The sequence below is a fragment of the Lissotriton vulgaris genome, chromosome 11 (genome assembly GCF_964263255.1).
Source record: "Lissotriton vulgaris chromosome 11, aLisVul1.2, whole genome shotgun sequence".
Classification (NCBI taxonomy): Eukaryota; Metazoa; Chordata; class Amphibia; order Caudata; family Salamandridae; genus Lissotriton; species Lissotriton vulgaris.
The window spans coordinates 217,956,377-217,980,256 of NC_141699.1; the positions used below are offsets into that span (position 1 = coordinate 217,956,377).

The 23,880-nt window shown below is 44.6% G+C and overlaps 1 protein-coding gene across 1 annotated transcript in view; it reads right to left on the bottom strand.

Annotated features, from left to right (window-relative positions):
- Positions 1–23,880, bottom strand: part of LOC147679548 (LHFPL tetraspan subfamily member 7 protein-like) — a 156,126-nt gene that overhangs the window by 99,404 nt on the left and 32,842 nt on the right. Inside the window, exon 3 of the mRNA XM_086943133.1 lies at positions 17,300–17,532. Within this exon, the coding sequence (XP_086799259.1) occupies positions 17,300–17,509 (210 nt within the window). The 5' untranslated portion in view covers positions 17,510–17,532. The remainder of the gene's footprint in view (positions 1–17,299; positions 17,533–23,880) is intronic.

A 23,880-nucleotide genomic window follows, 5' to 3' on the forward strand; every position in this document is an offset into this window, starting at 1 on the left:
CAGCGGTCACGCGCAGCGGGCGCGCCGATTGTGCGCCGAAGGCGCGCCAAAGGTAAGCCCGTCTACGCCCGTCCGCGCCTGGACCGCGCCCAGCGCCAGGACCCCTGGCCCACGAGTACCCCGACCAACCCGCCTGACGTACTCCTCCGCCACCCTCACCGCTCTCAACACCGGCCGACTCCCTGAATGCCATCAAGCCACTCCACGACGCACCCACGGACCTTTCAGCTGCCACGCCTGCAAATTCACCTGCATCCGGACCAGCCTCGCACCAGCACCCGCCAAGTCGAACACCAGCAGCACCCACCTCAAGTGCATCCTGCTCAACACCCGCTCCGTCCACAGACACGCCATCGAACTCTGGAACCTCCTAGACGCCACAGCCCCTGACGTTGCCTTCCCCACGGAGACCTGGATGAACGCCTCCTCAGCTCCCGACATCGCCATCGCTATCCCAGAGGGCTACAAGATCGTCCGGAGGGACCGAAACGCCAACCAGATGGGAGGAGGCATCGCCATCATCCACAGGAGCACCATCCGTCTCACGACCAGCACCGACAACACCCTGACCAGCGCCGAACACCTGCATTTCCAGATCCACACCAACCCGAACACCACCCTCAGAGGCACCCTGATCTACCGACCCCCTGGACCACGCACGCAATTCAGCGAGGACATCGCCGACTTCGTCAGCCCGCATGCCCTCCCCTCCGCTGGCTACATCCTCCTGGGAGACCTCAACTTCCATCTGGAGAACAACAACGACCGCAACACCAGCACCCTGCTCGACAACCTCGCCAACCTGGGACTCAAGCAACTGGTGTCCACCCCCACCCACCTCGCCGGACACACACTCGACGCAGTCTTCTCTTCCAGCACAGACATCGACTTCAGCCACGCCACAGAGCTTCAATGGACGGACCACAGCTGCGTCCACTTCACCTTCAAGAGAACGACGACCCACCAACACCAGCAACAGGCTGCCCGCAGAAGCTGGAACAAGATCACAGCAGACCAGCTCGCCACCTCCCTGAGCCAGCACCCTCCTGCCAGCTCAGCGAACCCCAGCCAGGCCGCCGACAACCTCACGAAGTGGATCAGCAACTGCGCGGACGAACTCGCCCCACTGAGGACCCCGCCTAGCAGACCCGGCAGCAAGAAGGCCCCATGGTTCACCGACGAACTCAAGAGCTCCAAGAAGAACTGCCGAGCCCTCGAGAAAGTCTGGAGAAGGGAACCGACACCGGACAACAGGACCTCCTTCAAACTTGCCACCCGGAAACACCACCAGCTGATCCGCGCCGCCAAGAAAACAGCATTCAAGGACCGGTTGGACAACAACGCACACAACTGCAAGGAACTCTTCAACATCGTGAAAGAGCTTTCCAACCCCAGCGCAGGAAACAACGACATCACCCCATCGCAAGACCTCTGCAACTCCCTCGCTTCATACTTCCACAACAAGATCGCGGACATACACAACAGCTTCAACAACCAACCAACGCACACCATGACCGAGCAACCACCCCCCACCACCACCCTCCACGCCTGGACCCCGATCAGCACCGAAGACACCATCCGCACGATGAACTCCATCCACTCCGGATCACCGACCGACCCCTGCCCTCACCACGTCTTCAACAAGGCCGACGCTGTCATCGCACCCCACCTGCGAGACATCATCAACACATCCTTCGACACCACCATCTTCCCTGAGACCTGGAAACACGCCGAACTCAGCGCTCTACTCAAGAAACCAACAGCGGACCCCACCGACCTCAAGAATTACCGCCCCATCTCGCTCCTCCCGTTTCCAGCCAAAGTCATCGAGAAGACCGTCAACAAGCAGATGGCCGCCTTCCTCGAGACGAACGGATCCCTCGACCCCTCACAGTCCAGCTTCCGAGCCAACCACAGCACCGAGACCGCCCTCATCGCCGCCACCGATGACATCCGAGCCCTGATGGACAATGGAGAAACAGCGGCCCTCATCCTCCTAGACCTCTCCGCGGCATTCGACACGGTCTGCCACCGCACCCTAGTACGGCGCCTCAGCAACATCGGAATCCAGGACAAGGCGCTGGAATGGATCATCTCCTTCCTCGACGGAAGAACACAGAGAGTCCGCCTACCACCGTACAAGTCAGAGGCCTCCGAAGTAATCTGCGTCGTCCCCCAAGGATCATCTGTGAGCCCCACCCTCTTCAACGTCTACATGAGCCCCCTCGCGGCCATCGTACGCAAACACAACCTCAGCATAATCTCCTACGCCGACGACACCCAGCTGATCCTCTCCCTGACCAACGACCCCGCCGCCGCCAGAGCCAACCTGCACGAAGGGATGAAAGAGGTAGCCGAATGGATGACGACCAGCCGCCTGAAACTGAACTCGGACAAGACGGAGGTCCTCATCCTGGGCTCCTCACCCTCCGCCTGGGACGACTCCTGGTGGCCTCCCGCCCTGGGCACCGCACCCAAACCGACAGACCATGCACGCAACCTGGGCTTCATCCTGGACCCCTCCCTCTCCATGACCAGGCAAGTCAACAACGTCTCCTCGGCGTGCTTCAACATCCTACGCATGCCACGGAAGATCTTCTGGTGGATCCCCACCGAGACCAGGAAGACCGTCACCCAGGCCCTCGTCACCAGCCGACTGGACTACGGCAACGCCCTCTACGCCGGTACCACCGCCAAGCTCCAGAAGAGACTCCAGCGGATCCAGAACGCCTCAGCCAGACTCATCCTCGACATCCCACGAACCAGCCACATCTCCGGACATCTGAAAGACCTTCACTGGCTCCCCGTCAACAAAAGAATCACCTTCCGCCTCCTCACCCACGCACACAAAGCCCTACACAACCAAGGCCCGAGCTACCTCAACTGCCGAGTCAACTTCTACGCTCCCAAACGCCACCTCCGATCAGCCAACCACGCCCTCGCCGCTGTCCCCCGCATCCGAAGAGCGACTACAGGAGGAAGGTCCTTCTCCTACCTGGCCGCCAAGACCTGGAACTCCCTCCCGACCGACCTGCGCCTGACCCAAGACCACCTCTCCTTCAGGAAGAAGCTGAAGACCTGGCTCTTCGAGCAGTAGCGGCACCCCCCCCCCCCCAGCGCCTTGAGACCCTACGGGTATGTAGCGCGCTTTATAAGTGTCACTGATTGATTGATTGATTAAGTCCCGTATGGCACCGAGAAGGCCAAGATGGACAGAAGCAGCTACTTCCATCTATCCCAGTATCACGCCAGTGAAGGACAGTACCACAGAATATTAAATATGTCACAGTAAGGGACACCACACCGCCAACAGTCCGAATGAGGCAATATTGATTCCTTATGTAGTTTGTGAGTAGTCCAGTACCAGTAGTGGGGCATTTTAAAATACAGACATTTCAGACTGGCTTCTCTAATACATTTGTCATAGGTTATTTTGTAACAACACCCAGTCTTCCTTGATGTAGTCTGTTTTTAGTGTTGTCTGCCAAACACCTCTAGTATTACATAAGGCCTACCCTGGAAACAGACTATGAGGACTCTCAATAAGACAGAAACTGCTCTGAACACCAAGTCTTAATGTAACTCATGACTGGTAAGTCAGCTAACTTTGTGATTTGACCTAAATATTTACAGCCTAGGCAGAGCACTAACTGCTGATATTGCAAAAGGAACATGCTGGGTAGGGCACATTCTGGGCACATGGAGTTAAAGGGTTGGATCAGCAATGAGTTGGTCCAGGTGAGCTATCCCTTTCAACTCCCAACTTTTCCAACAGACCACCCCCCACACACCCTAAATACAGATGCCTCCAGTGTTAAAGAGGGGCGCCATGTTCTGCACCAGTGAGTCCATTTCTTTTTTCTCATACTCAGTTTTCCAAATAGTAAAAGAGGCTTTCATTATAGAGTAGCTAAGTGTTGGGGTGTTTATGGGTATAAAGAGGTACTAGACCCTGGGCTGCGCAGTGTGCTCCAAGTGCATCCATTATGGAGGCGAACCAGCACAAGTCAGGAAATTTACCAGCTGTGACAGAAAATTCTTGAAGTAATAAGAGTGCATATGTGGTATTTTCAAGCACCCAGCCATGGTGTGTGCATGCAGCTTGTGCTATTTCAGTCTAGGGTAGGCACCATTCCATATAATCAACGTAATGTTACCAACAATGAGGACTAACACCAAGAGTTGTATAAGTAGGAGGAATGTGCCAAAGGCACATTTATATTGGTACCAAATCATAATTTTTAAAAGCCTGGATCCCACCCAACATGAATAGGTTAAAATGTCTCCATTGCAGCATGTTGTTTTGAGTTTTAGAGATTAGGGGGTTCAAATTGTCACCAACTATCGCTTCTAACCATTTTAATTCTGATGCCCAAGTATTTGAGGCCCTTGGGTATCCAGCACATGGTACGTTCGTACAACCTGGCACTAGTGGCAACTCTTGACATACAAAGGTCCTGGCACTATCCCCCAAATCATTTTGCATCCAGGTAGTTTAAAGCAGGGCTAAATAATCAACATCATTGTGCGAAGGGAAGTCTAAGGCCCAGGAATTGTCGACAGAATGTCATCGGCACAGAGGAAGGGTTTCACCTGACTACAGGCCGTTTCAACCCGCTTGATCACTTCACATCCACGTAAAGCGGCAAACTGGGGCTCCAGGGCCAGAGCAACAAGAATTGGCATAGCCAATAGGTCTCGTTTTTGGGACCTTATAAGTATTTAGTTATGCAGAACATATCCTTGGTGCAACAACACCAACAGTTGCATGGCTAAACACTTATAAGGTCCCAAAGGCGAGACCTATTGGCTATGCGAAGGCTTGTTTTCTGTGGAAGCACACAACTTCTGTTCAGTCAAACACGTACTCCTGGCTCCCAGCATGAGGGCGGAGCCAAACCCTTCTCTAGACTAGAGCACTCCTAAAAACTCTTTTTAAGGTTGATCACATTACATTCTGTGAAAGCCCTACTGTCAAATCAGACTTAAAAAGGAGCAGAAAAGTGAAAATCAGGGAGATAAAACTGCACAAAAGGAAAAACTGGCACAGAAAAAAGTGAAAGATATTAGAGAATTCAGAAATAGGAAGCAGTATTAGAGGAAAAAAATCTGCAAAGAATAAACAAGTGCAAAGCTGTGAAGGAAAAAGGCAGAACTCAAAAATTGGAAGACAAGTATTGGAATAGCTTGGGAGCGACAGAACTAATTAGGTAAAAACTTGAAAACCTTTACATCTTTTTTGTTCGAAATAAATGCTATAATTCATTTTTGCCATACTCAATGTTGTTTTAAATGGATTTGAGAACACGGATCTACCAGACATGAAAAGGCTGATTTGTGTCTGTGGTATTACAATATGTTTGCGCTGAAAGGGGTTGGCAGTATTTCAATCTGTCACCTGTAAAATGTCCTGTGCTTGATGTTATCACCATATTTCCCCAAATTTTACATTATTGGAAGTGGTATTATAAAAAATAACATTTAGCAATAAAAATCAAAATAACAATACCAGCTTTCACCGCCAACAAACTGAAATACCAAAACATCGCTGACGTAAATGCATAAATATCTTGCTGCCAACACAACTGACATGAATCCGTTTCTGGGATGTGGCCAATACTGTCAAGAAATTAAATACCAAATGACAGAACCAGCATGAGTACTAACAGTCGCACTCCTACAAGTGTGAGAATTCAAACTATCACAGGCCACCCAAAGCTATAATAGTGGTATGAGCCATTGGCGTTATTAATTGTTTATGTGTATATTGACGTATTAAACACTGATTGTGCTTATCTCACAATTTGACAGACAGCGCCATCATGTGGAGATGACAATCAGTGTTGATGCTGAGTACCGGAAACCACAGGCTCAAATTTAGCGCTGCTCTGGATTTACTGCTGTGCCTACTCGGCATTAAAAAGCTTCGCCGACTTCGAGCCTTGGTGGCGTCAGGAGCCCATAGGCGTCTCTAAAACTGATCAGTCTGGTTCAATAAGAAGGGGCGCCAGAAGTAAGTGCTCATGGGCACCTCCTGGCACACTGAAGGGAGGGGGAGCCGGGGAGGGCCAGGAGGATAGAGGAACGGTGGGGTCCCACAAGAAGCGACTGTAAGCAGGTTTACCCCCGCCGGTGTTAAATTACCTCCCGGGTGGGGCCACCGTTTCAGAACACACACATTGTTCAGTTCCTCAGTTCAAAAGTCCACCGGAGTCAAAGCTACGCGAGCCCTCCGAGATGCTGTGCAAGTCTTAGCAAAGCACAACAACATTCAAGATCGTTGCCTCCTCAGTTTATCTGTAGACTTCAAGCAGTAACTATACCTCAAAGGAATGAGTGTTGAGATCAGACCCCCGAGAAGAGGCTTCTCCAGTAAGAGGTGTCCAGGAAGGGGCGACATTGATGTGGTTAGTAAGGGACCATCCACCTCTATGTACTCGGTACGTGTAGGATTGAGAACTGCAAGGTAACAACTAGTCGAGCGGTCAGCTCACCGGTGGAGTGAGTACTAAGACCCAACCCATGTACAGAACAGAGTCACTCTCAAATGTCCCAGCTGATTAATCATCTGAACTGTGTAGAGAGGTCCCTCATGAGGACTCAGACTTCTGTAAATCAGGCTCAAGATGACGCAGGGAAGAGGCCTCATACTCAGTGAGAGGTCATAGGTCACTAAAGTGAAGTCATCAGCCAGAGGAGGTCACAAGATGGGTTTGACAGCAACTTGTGAAACAAAAAAGTGTAAACTGACGAAAGAGACTAGAGTCAGAAATGTAAAGAAGCTGACACAGTGGAAGGAGTACCTGATGATAAAAAGTGAGTGGGAAGAGTGGAAAGGGGTGACGCCCCTCCAGGGCTCAGCAGCTCTCTGTACTGAATGTGCAGGTGGAGAGAGCCACCCAAGGAAAGACGTGAAGAACTACAAGGAGGCAGAAAGGGCAAGTTCTGAATAAACTCCAACGAGGCTCCTGTGAAAATCACTTGTGGGGATTGGGAGGGAGGGGGTCGGCCATCTTTACCCCTAGTGTCCGACTTTGGCATCGCAGCATTAAATCTTTTATTGTGAGTGTGATTCCATGAGTGGGTCATGAAATATCAGAAGACCTTCCCCATCGAAAGACTCAGGCCTCAGTGTCAGTCCAGTGAAGAGGTAACAAGGACTGACCCCAGATCCACTGTGGACAAAACTCCATGGACAAAACTCCATGGACTTACACCCCATAGCAACGGAAGCAGGATTTTAAAGACGCTAGCCTCTCTCCGTAGCCACCGGCGTTAATAAACATTCATGAATTCTAAATATGACCTAATTACAAAATGGCTGCCCTGAAAATGTGCCCTGGATCTGGCCCTTGTGTTCCTACTCTGGACACCCTGGCTTGAACCTGTTTGTGGTTCGATAGAAGAATTGATTTGTTTATCGTTATAATACTGTGTGTTCCTTTTTTACAGGGGACATCTTCCTTTTAAAGGCAGAAAACAGAAAACAAGCATTGGTCTATGGACTCTTCATTACATCGAGGTAAGCCTCCCTGCTCGCTGCAGTGAGAGCCAAAAACACATACATTAACCAAAGCTTCACGAGGGATTCAATCTTACCTTTTATCCTTTCTGAATATAATCTACTTAATGAGTTCAAATATTTACTAGTCTGAATTACGAGGGGATTGTCTAGTCCGTCTCTTCTGAAGATTACAGTAAGCAAAGGCCCCTCACTTTTGCAAGAAACATCTTCAAGATATGCAGTGACAACAAAAGGGAACAGGGGAGTCTTAGCAGAAATATTAATGAATGAAAATAAAAGCAAACTGGTACAAAAACTTAAAAAATTTAATTATGGAAAAGTTCAAAATCTGCACGTTTTAATCTCTGGAGGGTTTTTCCACCCAACCGCACCATGGAATGTGTGGACGCGGGAGAAAGCGCAATACTGGGACAGATAATTAAAGCCCAGCTTTTCAAGGTTAGTTCAAGCCTCAGGGATAGGGGTTGTGAGCATCATTTGTATGTCTCGCCAGCAAGTTGCGAAAGTAAAAGCGATCGCGGCCGCGCACACAAGGAAGCTATCGGCTTCAGGAATATGACAGAAAGCTCGTAAAAGCGATCGTGCGTGTGTGCTTAATGAGCCCTGACAGAAAGCGCAATCGTAAGTGCGATCACGATCAAAGACAATGATGTGCGACCGAGTGTGACCCGTGAAGGACAGATGGCGGCTGCGCTCGTGCACGCTCGAGTGAACGCAATCGCTAGGCCAGCTAGTAGCACTTTGAAAACACCTACTAAATGTCTCTCTGACAGTGCATGCACTGACTCAGCGAGACCTAAAAATTGGGGACACTGGACAGCTCTGCTTAGTCTCTCAATTATCGGAAAACTGTTCTGAGAGAAAGCCACCGCAGGTAACCTGCTGTTGTGGTTGTGTATAGCCTCCTGACTTTGGAGCTACATTCACACTTAGCCCTGCCTTTTCCAGGGTCTAGAGGGCAGGCTGGGACAAATTTTACCTGTAATCATGCAGTACGGAGGATTTTCCCGTCTTGTAGCTAATGCTTTGGCCAAGATTTTGATATCCCTGTTAATCTGATAAAAATAGGGATAAACTACTACAGTCTAGTATGGGTGTCTACCTTCCTTCTGTATTAGGGATGTAATCACTTTGTTCGAGATATGCCCTAGGTTGCCAGTCACCTCAGCTTCTTTGAAAGCCTTGTATAGCATGGATACTAATAAATCCCTGCACATTCTATAACATGCTGTCTTCCCCAGAGAACCTTTCTATTGGTTGTGAGGTTTCATCCTTGGTAATCTCTTCATCCATGAGCCTCCTGCCCTCAGTGCAGAGCATGGGGCACCTTACATTTCTCAAACAGACTTCCTCAGTTGTGTTGTGCGATTCTGCCCAGAGTGGTACAGATGCCTGTAGTGCAATGCAAATATTTGAGACTTCCCACATCTGGGATTCCCTTTGGTGTAAGTGTGACATCAACAGTTTACCAGCTTTCTTATCTCTCGCACAATTATGTCTTTTAAGTTTCACTAATGCAAGCTCTGCTTTGGAAAAGAGCAAAATATTTCAAGATTATTTCACTTTCTCAAGGCGACGGTGTACTGCAGAGAATGAGTTAGCATGGTATTGGGCCATTACAACTCAGAAGAACCATTCCACTCTGTTTGTTCATGTTTGGCACTTATTTAAGCTATTGCCAGGTCTCTCAGTCAGTCCTCATCAGCTCACCTTCCAAGCTGCCCACAGTAACTGGGCTGAAGAAATTGAGTCCAGATTGGACACCCTAACCTGTCAGTATGAGATCTTAAAGATCTCTTGTCGTCAAGGGGTTTTATATCTGTTAGCTGGCATGCGCCAAGTGTAATTGGGGGGTAGGAGATGCCTCAAGTCAAGTTCAACCCACACCAAGGAAGGGTTTGACATGCACCCTTTAAGGATTTGCATGAGGATAGAACTAGAAGGAATGAATGTCGGACCAGGAGGTCAAAATTCGGGCATATGCTGTACACATCCAAAATTAATATGTAGTCGCTATCAGTTGGGGGGAGTAGTCTCCAGGCATCTTCCTGGTTGTGTTCTGATATGATTGAATATCACAGAGCACAGCTATGTCAACATCATTACACCAGTCAGGTGGACCTATCTTGTTCAAGAGGAGCTCCGGTGTCAGGTTACAACCGCCCACCCATACATTTCACTATGACCTTGGTGGACCCAAATTCTGCAAATAGTCTCAAAAGCTGGGTGAAAATGACCATCTTACAAGCATTAGCTGCATACACTGAGTCAATTATCAGTGCCATACCTAGAGTCTTCAGCTTGACAAAGGCAAATCTGGCTTCTTTGTCCAATATTCCCTAAATACATGGCCCAACTGCCTTGATCACAGTGGAAACCTGCAAAAATGTAATGCACCAAGAAAGACAATCTGCCATGCCTCGCCATAAAGCTGGAAAACACAAGATACCTTTCTGCCTCACAGCTGATGGACGGAAGATACAGACCTTCTAATCGAATTCACAACCATGAGTAAAATCCTAATCCCTTCCCAAAAAAAGCAAGAGCTGCTCACACTCACAAGATTACACTGTGTGCTTCCAATGGCTGATGGGTTCCTTGCAGAAGAACCATTTAGGTAAGTGGGCATACCAGTTGGAGACACTAACAACCTAGTCTCTATATATGCTGACGACATCTTGTTGTTCCTCCGGAACCTAGGAGGGGACCACTCGCACCTAGCGACTATCTTCGAACGCTTTGCGGTTATGTCTGGCTTGGCCATAAACCCGGGGAAATCTGTGGGCTTCTATTTTCGAGAAGGGCAGCGGCCTTCGCACATACAATTTGGAACTTATGAGATCCAAGTGGCACCGACTACGTTTAAGTACCTTGGGATATATGTATACCGGACCCCAGAAGACCAGATTGAGGGTAACGTTCGAAGAGCGATCAATGGCCTCCGAGGAAGTGTAAATTTCTGGACATCCCTACCCCTATCTGTAATGGGACGGGTGGCGGTCTCGAAGATGGTCCTACTTCCCCGGATACTGTACTATTTTGTAAACCTACCGGTGTTGCTTCCACAGCAAATTTTTACTACACTAAATACAATATTGATCAACCTAGTCTGGGGTTCGGGGAGGAGGAGAGTAAGCCTTAAGAAACTGCAACTAAGCACCAGACAGGGAGGCCTGGGTGTACCGGACCTACGGAGCTATTACTATGCAAGCCAACTCCAGTGGCTGACACGATGGGTGGTGGGTAGAAACCTACATGAGATCGCTTTCACAGCAGACAAATTGGCTCGTGGGGATCTCCACTCCCTCCTCCTACCCACTTCCAGAATCCCCAGGGAGTGCCACCCCCTCCTGCATGTGGCTCTGCACTGCTGGAGAAAAGCACTTAGGTACACGGCAGGGACCACTCCCTATGCGGGCAATATTCCTCTCCTGGGACTCCCAACACCACAAGGAAACCTGACACAACACAGACTACGCCCCTGGACGGACGCCGGAGTAGACAGGGTGGGGGACCTGTTCGGAGACGATACTTTACTAGACCACGCCTCATTTGCACAATCCAAGGGAGCCCCACAGCGCTTATACCTTTTACATGCCTCGATATCACACTACGTAAGACGCGCATGGGCCCCGCAACGCACCAAACCAGACCAACATGAACTAGTACACCTCCTGTATTATATGGGAACGGGAGGGCACCTGGTGAAATGGCTCTATGTGGGTATTAGGGAACATGTAGCGTCGCCCCTTACCACGCTCAAAGAGATCTGGATTGTGGACACAGGGAAGCTCATAACGGACGGAGAGTGGAAGGTCATCCTGGGCCATCACAGGAGAGTGTCTAGGAATGTTAAGTTCCAGTTCATACAGGCCATGATATTCCATAGAGCATATCTTACACCCCAGAGGCTCCATAGGATGTTCCCTGCCACTCCCCACTGCTGCCCGAGATGTCAAGAAGATGAGGCACACATCCTCCACATGCTGTGGGCATGCCCGAGAATACGTCATTACTGGGTGACGGTCAGAGACACATTACACACTGTTACAACACTACAGATCCCGGACGGAGCACTACCCTGTCTGATAGGGCACAGGAAGAGATCCAAAACATGTAAAGCGCAGCTAAAATTTATAGATTTGGCTCTCTTATTGGCACTCAGAGTGCTTACTATGAGATGGAAATCCCCTAGATCCCCAGATGCAGGACTATGGCGGACTGACTTACTGAAATGGGGCAAGGCAGAAGCTGCAGCGCTGCGTGGGGAGGAGGAGAGGGGTCTCCGAAAGTACCCTATAGCGCAAGAATGGGACCAAATGCTGACAGAAGTAGAAGAGATAGAACTGGAAGGGCCGCATAACCCAACGACTTGATTACACACACACACACACACCGGCAGACTGCCAGAATGGTCGGGCGAGGTCACCAGAGATGTTAGGATAGCCGAGCCTATGACACACAACGCTCCCTGGGAAGGCAGAAACCTACAGGACCGAAATGTAGAGTGTATATAAGAGACTGACCAAGAGACGGAGGGTGGGTGGGTGGGGAGGGATGGGTAGTTGGGGTTTAGCAGAGATTATATGAGTCACGTATATGACTAACGAATGATGTACTTAAGAGATACCCGGAGAATTATAACACGCACTGGAAGTCTAATTCTGAAAGACATGCTACCAAAGTTAATGTTAAAGAAAAAGGAAAAGACTGATATAATGTGAAATGATTGAATGTAATGCGAATCAACTGTTACAGTCACGAATAAAGAGTTTTAAAAAACATTTAGGTAAGTGGTAGCTCCACACAGCATGAATGTGAGAGGCAGAAGCTCTTAAATTAATATGGAAGCCAAAACTCACCATTATCCTAACAGAAGGAGCATTCTGCATTTTAGTCTGGAGCGCAAGAGCCGATGAAGGGAAACCCCAACAGCCAGAGGAACTAGTGCCACAGTCCTAGACACCAAATGAGCTCTCTGATTTTGGCCACACTGCAACCATTGGCACAAACCTGGGCTAACCGTAACTTAAACAAATAAAGCAGAAACTACTGCAAAAACTATTGTGGAATTGTAAGCTGCAAAAGCTGTTATTGAAATGTTCTCATCAGGCATCATAAAAAAAGACTATATAGTTAGAGATATAAATCATTAAAGTAACAACTGCATAGAGACAAAATGTACTATGCATCCGTAGTAAAAGCCTGCGATCTCAAGGATCATGCGATGTAAAAGTCGCGGTGCAAAAGCACCGTGATGTATTGACATCGCTGTAATGGGTGTTTCCCAAATGTACCTTTCTAGCAATTACATTCTGAACTACCTTTTTGATAATCCTTAGAAGACCATCATGTGGCAAATTAGTCATAGCAAAAGGTCCAAGGGAGAGGTGCGTGGCTTGGGAGCCGAAGATTGAAGCCGCAGCTTGGTGAGGATCTGGTTGTGATGGAGAGGATCTTAGGAATAAAGTGGCATTAGGGTGATCTGTAACTGGACAAACAAGAGTGAGATAATAAGGCAACTTGTGGCAGCAGTTTCCCTGAAGAAAAAGATAATTTTCCAGCCTGTTAGCTGATATGTAAAATAAGGGAAGTGTTTGTTTTAATAAGCACACACACATTGCTCCAGTTAGCTTTTCAAGACCTGCTGAGGATATTTATGATTTAACAATTAAAAGAAACCTGTGGTGGCAGGTTTATTGAAGGGTGAGCAAGGGTAGATACAGAATGTGAAATACTTCTGTGGGGAATCTATGTGTTTTTTTTAAGGGTGCATCACATCTGTTTTCCAGCTCTCACTTTATCCTTATTGATGTGAAAGGTTTCTTTAACACCGATTTAATTTTGCTGTATAGCAGGACAGAGATAATTATGGCTTAAAATATTCCTACTCTGCCTTTCAAATCAATGCATCTGGTAAGTAAGCAACGCGTTGGAAAACCTTTTTGAAATGAAAGTAAAGTTATTTTCCTGATACTGGAGTAGGTTTTTATTAACAGGATCAAACTGAAACAATTATGGTACAAGAACATTTATCCATGCAGCATATTTTGGATGAGGCCAATTTTGATGTATGGGGTAAAAATTATTGCATCTTGTTTATTATTCTCCTCAGGATTTTTTGTATAAAACTAAATGCCCATCACTTTCTTTTGCTTATTTATAAATGTAAAAATACTGCTGTGCTTATTTCACTACTGCATTCTTCTTCCAAACCATCAGTAATAGTAAATGGCATCTAATCCCCTTATTTTCCCCTTAAGAGGGGTACTAGACAGAGATGTCTTCTGTCTTCTTTACTCTTTATTCAGGCATTAGAACCATTTCTCTTACAAATAAAACAGTCTAAGGGTTTATCTGGCTTCAAAGTTAAAGATCAACACATTAATTATTCTGCTTATGCAGGTGATATTCTTTTGTTTGTTTCTAAAACGGAATTGTCTATACCAACTTTCTTCACAGAACTAAAACTCTATTCTGAGCTTTCAGATTATAAACTTAATGTAGAAAAATCAAAGGTTATGCCTCTTAATAAATATTGCACTAAACAGCCATTTTTTGCAGCTGGTGTATCCTGGAATGCAACTTAGATCAAATGCTAAGGAATCTTATATTGTAATTTTATTGGGGATACTCGTAAAATCAATACAGATGAAATAGTAAAGTCCGTCACCTTACACAAAAATGGTCTCCTTTATTTTTATCTTGGTGGGGTCACATTAACACAATCAAGATGATGATTCTCCCAATTGTAAACTTTTTCCTATGATGGTGCAGGTTAAAATATTTAAAAGTTTTTCGGCTACGTAAGATAGCATATTATCTAAGTTTCTTTTGAATGGGAAGAAATCTAAAATTTCCTTAGGAAGAGTATCTGAGGTTGTTTCTGGATTTTTCACTTATCACAGGGCATTTAGAATTAAACAAATTCAGGTTTATTTAGTGGATCCTGTCTGCAATGGCAAACATCCTTTACAACAGAACCGTTACAACGCGGTACCGTTACAACGCAGGATTTACAACGAAAGTCGTTACAATGACTTTCGCTGGAGGGCGCTCTACGATAGGGGATAGTTTAATTTACTATCCAACACCTTCCCTACTATCCACGGGGACTGGAATTTGAATAGTAAATTAAACTATCCACTATCCAGTGCCCCCCAACGTGTTAAACCTGAGTCGTAAAGGTACGCGTTGTAACGGTACGCGTTGTACCGTCTGCAACATCAGCATCAATCAATCAATCAATCATCGTATTTATATAGCGCACTACTTACCCAGAGGGTCTCAAGGCCTTGGGGGGGGGGGGGGCGCCCTATGGGGATCTGCTACTGCTCGAACAACCAGGTCTTGAGTTGCTTCCTGAAGGCGAGGTGGTCCTGGGTCAGGCGGAGGTGGGTGGGGAGGGAGTTCCATGTCTTGGCGGCGAGGTAGGAGAAGCATGTCATGTTTCTATTTAGAGTGGGCTTTTGTTTTCTCTTTTTCTCCCACCCAAGTTGTGGTTGCTGTTTACTGTCTCACACTCTTTCTCCTTATTGAAACATTTATAGTTTCAGATTTATCAACTTTTGATCCGTTTGTTTGCAGTCCCATCTGATATAATAAAATTATTTAAAAAATGATAAAACCATATTGTGGAAAAGTGGACACATAGGGATATTTTCACCATTTCACAATTTTTAAAGGACAACTTTATTGTTTTTTTCAGATCTATCCAGCAAAATCTCTTAAATAATATGTTTACACAATATATTGAGCTTAGGAGTCTCTCCACATTGCACTTGGGTCATTCACTTCTTTTAGTCTTGTGGTTTCTCATGTGCAGTATAGTCCTATTTCTAGGAAATTGCTCTCCAAAGCTCCTGTCATATACAAGATGCTCTGACCACCCAATAAGGACAGACCGAAGTTTCCTAATGAAGCTTTGTGAGAATTGTAGTTGCATTGTACTTTGCTGGTTTCCACCTGCTATAAAATCTGAGGCCAAAGGGCATGCTACAGTTCACTCTGCTACTTTTACACAAACTCTGTTTTTTTCTATAACCGATTATTTTACACTCCATTTGTTTTTTAAACTAAACTCATTGTACAAGTGATGCACTTGCTGGTTCATTCTTGCATATGATTTTTTCTATGCACTGCTGTTTCTAAATTTTAGACTCATGTTTGGCAAAATGTTAAAGTTATTGCCAGTGTTTCCACACCTTTTTCTTTAGATAAACTGTTTTTGGAGGGGTACAATCTGTTTGGTCCCATAGCATATTGGTAGGACAACTTGTAGACTTCTTAATAGCAACAGGTCATTACTTCTAACTGGAAATTTAAAGAAAACATTTCTATTGCCTGTTGGTGGAATTTAGTAGGTCACAACCACAGATTGGACAGATTTAATCTGACCTCCCTACAGTTAGCATTTAAACATGACAACATATGGTTATCAATCATTTATCTGACAGTTCTATTGTTGATGAAAAAAAGTGTCTTCACAAGTCTAACCAGCTTTTTTGATCAATTTAATCTATGAGTTAATATTCATGTTATATTTCAATAATTTTGTAATAGGATATCTTATCATCTCTTACTATCGTATAATTTTGTCTCAACATTTACTTGACAACGGACAGTGTCAGCATTTATGTTTCTTGGTTATCTATTTTCTCTCTATTGAACTATTTGTAAAGTGATCTGATCATTTTCTACGGTCAAGTTTGCGCTATAGAAAACTTTATTATTGAAATAAAAAATAAAAATCTCATATCCTTCTTTCAACTCTCTTCTTTACTTTCCTTGTTTTCACCTTTTAGCTTTATGTCTTCTTTCTTATTATATCACTCTATGTATTGCCTTTTTGGTGACTTATTCATTTTGACTTTTTAGTTCTCTTTGCTATATTGTTCACATCCTACTATGTAGTTGACTATATGACATACTGACTTATGCTATGACTGTTTTAATTCTTCAATAAAATATGTTTTCAAAATATGTCCAAGGGACATGTGGCTAGTCACTTTTTTCTGGGTGTCCAAAATTTCAAGGGAAAAAGGGAGGGCTAATTTCTATCATGCAAAAATTCTACTAAAATGATCAGTTTGACCAATTTGTGAAAGTGTAGTTCTTTAATCTTTTGCTACAGGAGCTGTACTATGAGTGGTTTTGTAAGGCCATGTGCTTCTAGCATGTCAATCATTCAATACCCCGTCACTGAATAGGAAATTATAGTTTTATTATTGAGGAGGATCCAGGTGCTGGGTGCTCAACTCTGCAATGTATTGTGCGCAGGAACTCCAAGATCCTTCCCAATCTGGCTGTGTTAAGAAAAAAACTTGTCCCGTCCGTAAAACTCATGGGTTTACGCTTGCCAACCCTTTCTTAGGCACAGGGCCTTAACCACAAAACAGAGAAGAAACTGCAACTGACTAATCAGCCGGCAGGTGACAGAGGCACTTCATAGTCTCTGTTCGTCCTCTGCTAAAAATAGTTACAGGATTCACAAAGAACTTCTCGCACACCCTCAGGACAGCTATGAAGTGCCCCCTGCCACAAAAAAATGGTTTTATAAAATGCTTAGACAAATAAATAAACAAATATTGCCAACACATTGAGATTTATGACCTGTACTTTCACCTTTGTAATTTTGTGCATGAAATTACTACTGTGTTTTTAACATCATATTTTATATACTCATACTGTGGTGAGAGATGCAAGCTGGTTGTTCCCAAAAAGATTAGTACAGTTGTTTAGAATATGCTGATAGATATAATATACTTTACATACCTGCCAAGCGACATCTGGAATGTCATCCAATCTTCTGTACACTGTGCATGTCTGGTTACAGGGAAACTTGGTTGGCCCATTACAATGGATAAAAATTCCAAATGATACAGTTTGGTTGATGAACCATGCAGCTGATGTCAGACTTAGTGCTGAAACGCAAGCTAGGCCAAGAGATAGAATTAGCCAAACTAAGCCCATAAACGACACCATTCGGAGTACAATATTGTTGATTCCTGAAACAAAGATATTAAAAAAGCATTGATATTAAAATTATAGGAACGTCCAGAAAGAATGCACCTAACAAAGAGATTATCACTTTTAAATACTCCGTAATACTTTCATAGACTCATTTCTCACATGACTCAAGGAGGGAAAAACACCAGTGATTTTAAAAATAATACGGTTATAAGATCTCAATATTGCACTTTTGATATAAATCAAGGTCATTTGGTCTGTTGAAGAAAATAAACTCCACCAAAAGGGAGCTTAGGAGTAGGTTTTAAAAGAAATAAAATATAAATAATGAGACAAACTTTATGCTAGATAATATCTGAAGTGGCAATGAGTGGAGCCTTGCCAGCTGCAAAAATCCTAAAAATACATTTCCACCTTACCCATAACATGCAGATGTTTTTCTTGCTCAACTCAGACCTATTTCAAATACATTTTGTGAACAAATAATATATGTGCTGATATCAATTTTACACTTTTCATGCTACTACACCTTGGTACAAGTTTAGACTGTCACTCGGTAATTCAAGCCTTCACTTTTATCAAGACTTGCCTTTAGAAAACTCCATTTTGACAGCACTTTCCTGCACAAAAAGAATCCTGGGAGGCCATTTGGACAGCACCTTCCTGTACAAAAACAATCCTCAGAGGGTTTTTCACTCTTTCCATGTGTGCTGCAGAATGCAGCACACATGGAAAGAGGACTAAAAGAGGACTAAACAAGGAGAAATAAAGCTATTTCTCTCCTTTTGCTCCATTGTGCCTTCCCTTGGGGAGGCGTAAGGTTTTGGCGCATCCCCAGATGTACATTGTTTTGTAAATCGGGGAAAGTGTCAACATCCATGGGTGTTGCGTAGGAACACCCACCGCAATGCCCACGGAATGCCTCCCTAGCGCAGAGTAAGGCCATGCAGCAATTTGCCCTGCATTGCCTTACTCTATATCTGTGAGGCTATTCAAAGCCACGTAAAGTGTCTTTGTGTGACTTCATAAATATGATTTTGTAGTTTGCAGTGAAAAGTGATGCTCGAGTGGCGTAAGGGGCTCACAAATATGGCCCCAAGGTTGTAGGTGAATTGTGGGAAAGGTGATGTAGTGATCATGTCTTATATGGGATAAAGCACCAGCTGACGTGCATGATAAGAATATTGCAAGCTTAGCCAACTCAGAGTTCCTTAACATTATAAAGGAACTCGGCCCTTTATATGGTTATGGAACTCCACGGTGACTTGCAATATCCTTGTAGTGTACGGTAGGGGGAACTTTATCCCTTGTATAATACTGTTAAAATGTACCTTCCATGGCCCATCAAACAGAGAGATTGGTCAGTAATTACTGAGTACTATTTGGTTGCTAGTTGAACTATGCAAACAATTATTGCTGTCTGCGATAGGATGCAGCTGCACCCACACCACGGATCTGATTAAAGTGTATAATCAACGAGGTAACCCACAGGTGTATGTCTTGTGTAAATAAACTCTGTGAACCATATCTGAACTCATCCTTACTTCTGACACATCTCACTTCTTCTTAGTTATAAATCCTAGACCCTTTCAAGCAAGCAGACTATAGGTTAATCTTTCAATTAGGAGATTTAAGGTGAGAGACATGCCAGCCTAAGAAAGATGCTTAACTGGAATTTAAAGGAGGCGTGCCTGGCTGCCAGGGCTGGATTGGGAAAGCAAAAGCAACCCCGGTAAAAATACTCAAACCAGCAGTGCCCCTTTTCTCTCCTCACTCTCTCTCTCTCTCTCTTTCCATCCATCCATCCGTCCATTCCTTCGTCCATCTCTCTTTCCTCTCCTATTCTATTTCTCTTTTCCCACTCTCCTCTCTCGTTGTTTCTACCTCCTGCAATCCTTTCTCTCTCGTCGAAGACCCCTGTGCCTGATGCAATTAAGTGTGGAAGCTGCTGAGAATTTAGAGATGCCAGCAGCAGCCATGAACTTTAAGAATCGGCCTGCAAAATGCTAAAATCCTACTGGGGAAATACTAGATGGAATAAAGGGTCAGTCCGGCCCTGCAGGCTGCTAGCAAAGTGGCTTGAGAGGACCTATGAGAGACATCTGGTGAGATACAACCATGCCAAGAATAAAATCACCTCCATCAGCAGTTTAGGAGTCATCTACTTCGCAGAACAACATTGATGCTAGGGGACAAGCAATTAAATTCTTCTTCCATTGAGTGTGATAGCATTTCCTTCATGTCATCCTCCAACTATTGTGCCCCAGGGAGCTTCTGTGTACCTACCAGATGTCCCCAGAGGTTTTGAAGTTTCCTTAACGTTATCCTCTGGCTTGGGTGTATTAGGTTGCTGAAGGTGGGTACTCCAGTTCTGTGGCCATTTCAATTGTTATTCTAGCTCCAGGAGTTCTTTAACTGTTGGCATTTCAACTGCTGTCACTACCCCAGGACTTGGATTGTCTCAACCTAGGTCCTTGATTATACTGCGCCCATGGAATGTGCCACTGTCCCTATGAATACCACACAGCCAGAGTTTGTTGATTGAGAACAGTGGGTTTCAACAAGCAGTCCCCAAACCTTTTGTGCTATCTCAATTGGTAACAAGGTGTATCTGCACCATTGGCCTAGTGATACCAGACTAGTAAGACAACCATGCCTCTGTCAGTGGACACCGAGTCAGCCGAGTTACCTACTTAGTGTGGTGCTGTGTAGTCTACAAGTGCTGTTGTATGTAGTTTGTGTCGAAAGTGTTGCTGCATAGTGAATTAACGAGTCTTTGGGTTCTGTCGGTCAAGTGAGCTTGGATACAAATTTGTTAAATTGTGTCTCAAAGTATGTTTTTTATTTTAATTTTTTTCTCTTGAAAGAGAATGCTTTGTTTGTGAAGATTGGGTGGACTCTTTCGTCAGTGAGCAAGTGCCTGCGGGCACTCTGACGGAGCTAGTGAGGATTTGTAGGTGGTGCACCGAAAGTTGATTTATATTCCTCTACCTGTACCTAAAACTCAAACTATAAAAAACTGGGTTGTTGTTTGACTGGGTTGTGAGTCCTGGTTAAGCAGCAACCACAATCCTAGTTAAAGCAAAGGCAAACCCCAAATTAGCCTGTGCTCACCTTCTGGTAACTTGGCCAGGACAGCCAAGCTTCACTTGAAGGCAATGTGTAAAGTATCGGTGCAATACTTCGAACAATAAAGCAGTAAAAACACCACACAAAAAGGTTCCACACCAGGTTTAGAAAAATAGAGTCATTTGTAATGAAGAAAACAAGAACAAAATGCCCAAAAATCCAATCAGGGAAACTGGAGATATTGAATAATAAAGTTTTAGGGTAAAATAACACCAAAAAGTACAAAGCGCCCACATCAGATATCTGGTCATACCGGACTTGGACAAAGTCACGAGTGCAGGCTGACCGCGATGGAGCATGGGCCGGATACAAGGGCCCAGTTAGGCCAGATGAACAAAGTACCTTAAAACCTGGTTTTGAAGCGGTGCATGGATCTGAGATTAAGAAGCGTAGCACAGTCAAAGCAATTTGTCAGTTCCAAGTTGCGGTGAGGCTGCGGTGCAAGGTCCGATTGCATCGAATTCGAGGATCCCTCCGACAGGGCTTGCGGTGTGAAGTCCGAGCATCAAGGATGAGGCGCACAGCTGGCAATTCAGAGGAGCTGTGAGCCTGCGATGCGGAGGCTAGCATCATTGAACTGCCATTTATGAGAGATGAAGAGGCCTTGGTTGGAGATGGGCCGCACCTCTAGTGATGTGTTGGTTCCGAAGATGCGAGGGTGATGCGGACAACCTTCTGCACCAGGACCAATCCACGCAGCAGTGGCAATGCGTCGGTTCTGCTGAAGGTTGCCCCACTCAGCTAAGGAGATGCATCGGTTCGGGATGAAGGAAGCGCCATTTAGCAGAGAAGACGCATCGGTTCTGCCGAAGCACCCTAAGCCCATTTCCAAGGGTCCAGTACTGGGGTGGCACCACTTGGCAGGGTAGAATCACAGTTAGCAGAGTCCAGATGCAGCTGCAAGGTTATTGGAAGCCTGTTATGTCCCTGAGGCTTCAGGTTGGAGGCAAGCCAACTAGCCCTTGAAGTCACTCTGGGTTCTAGGTTCAAGAGATGCAGGTCCATTCCTTCTCACCCAGGCAAGAGGGCAGCTGGTCAGCACAGCAAAGCAGGAGTCCAGCAGAGTAGCAGTCCAGCAGAGTGGTAGTCCTTCTTCCTGGCAGAGTATCCACAGGTCTAGAAACGTACTGATGTAGTGGTATCTGCTGTCATTCTTTTATATACAGTTGTGTCGTTGAAGTAGGGGGAAACTTCTAGAGACATGCCTTTGAAGTGCACAGGTGCTCTGCCTTTCCAGCCCTGGCTCCAGACTAACTAGAGGGGTTAGACAGCTCTTTGTGTGGGAACAGAACAAAGCCTATTCAGGTGTAAGTGTAACTGGGTCTAAGTCCTCCCTCCCATCCTGCAGGATAACCCACTCAGTCACAGCTAAGCTCCTATTATGTGTGGCTGTCTAGGTAGAATACAGAAAGCCAACAACAACTGCAAAAAACACCTAGTCATGTGACCAGAGACAGGCTGCAGACTCCAAAATGCTAAGGTACAAAAATGCCAACTTTCTAAAAGTGCAACAGTATGGTGGGAGAACCCAATACACCCTTGGAGGCTTGGGCAATTCTAGTAATGTCAGGTAAAGTGTGCCAACAAGGGATTTCATTCAAGAAATATGATTTCTTTTGAGTTATATTTAAAACAATTCTTTGATAGTTCAATGTTTGCAGATTTTGAACCAGTAAAAATGAATTGAATAACTTGGGCAATCAATGCGCAGAATATCAAAACAACAAAACACACACAGGAATATCTTATAATCAATATATAAATATATTTTCAATTATAAATCAGAATTACAGGGTACAGTCAAAACTGAAGTTAATTCGATGCATACACATGAAAAAGGTACAGTACACTTTAACCTATAGTTCATGAGTAGAAACATCCACTTCTAGTTTAATCAAAACAGTGACGTATATCCTCATTAATTAAACAGTCACTTAAAATACATGAGGAAATGGACAGTACAGTCGACGTTTCGGTCTTCTATGATGTAAATTCCTCAGACCATCTTCAGGACAAAAGAAACTGCATATAGCAATGACCCTTAGGAGAACACAATGCATATCATTACATTCATGTCATTGTAATTCAAAATATTATTACAATTTAAAGATAACCTGTGTAACAAAAAATCAAACTATATATGGCATTTATACAAGAGGATCATTATTCTCCCCTCCAGTTTTTCGCTATGTTTTCATCAAAAGTTTCAATTTCAAAATAAGAAATAAATCAGGTATAGGAATTGCGACATCCTACCCATCTTTATAAGCAGACAAATTAATATTGATGTGCTTACTTTTGACTAAAAGGCCAATCTGTGAAAACTCTAGCAGAATTGGGTCAATTTCGAAGACACTCACAGGTGCTCCTCACCTCACTCTGAAATTGAGATATATGTATTATCCTACAGTTGCTTTTCTTACTTATAGAGTGTAACTAATTCATAGAAAAAGTTTATAGTATACCTGATATATTTGTTGACAGAGCAGTGATGCCGATATCTTATGGCGTATATATTGGTCTCAATGTGTACAGATTAGTTTTATGATTCAATCTTTACGACAGCCAATCTGAAAAAGTGACAACACACTAATTTCATCATGCTGCATAGGTGTATAGAAGGATCAAATACCAAAAACAAAATTACCTAAACCGTGTATGTCAAATGGATTTAATCAGCACAGTGGTTTGCTTTTAAGACTATGGGGAATCATACTAAGTGGGTGCTGCATTCAGGTCTTAGACCTTAACCTAAACTACAGGCTGAATCAGACCTTGTATTCTCGGCATCGGTACATCGCCGAAAAAGTCTGCGTCACCAAAATCGATTTTACGTATGGTCGTCAATCTGGTATTACTCTGTATTACTGCTCATCAAGAGATACTTAACATTAGCGGCTGCTAGTGTCTAGAGGCTATTGAATGTTGCAAATCCCTATATCACAAGGTCCTCTACCTTTAGCGCTATCTAATTAATGCAGCGAGAGAGTGTGGACAGGACTATAGGTTAAAGTGTTCTGTACCCTTTTCATGTGAATGCATCGTATTAACTTCAGTTTTAACTGTACCCTGCTAATTCTGATTTATAAATGAAAATATATTTATATATTGACTACCAGATATTCCTGTGTGTGTTTTGTTGTTTTGTTTTTCTGTGCATTGATTGCACAAGTTATTCAATCTATTTTTACTGGTTAAAAATCTGCAAACATTGAACTATCAAAGAATTGTTTTAAATATAACTCAAAAGAAATCAA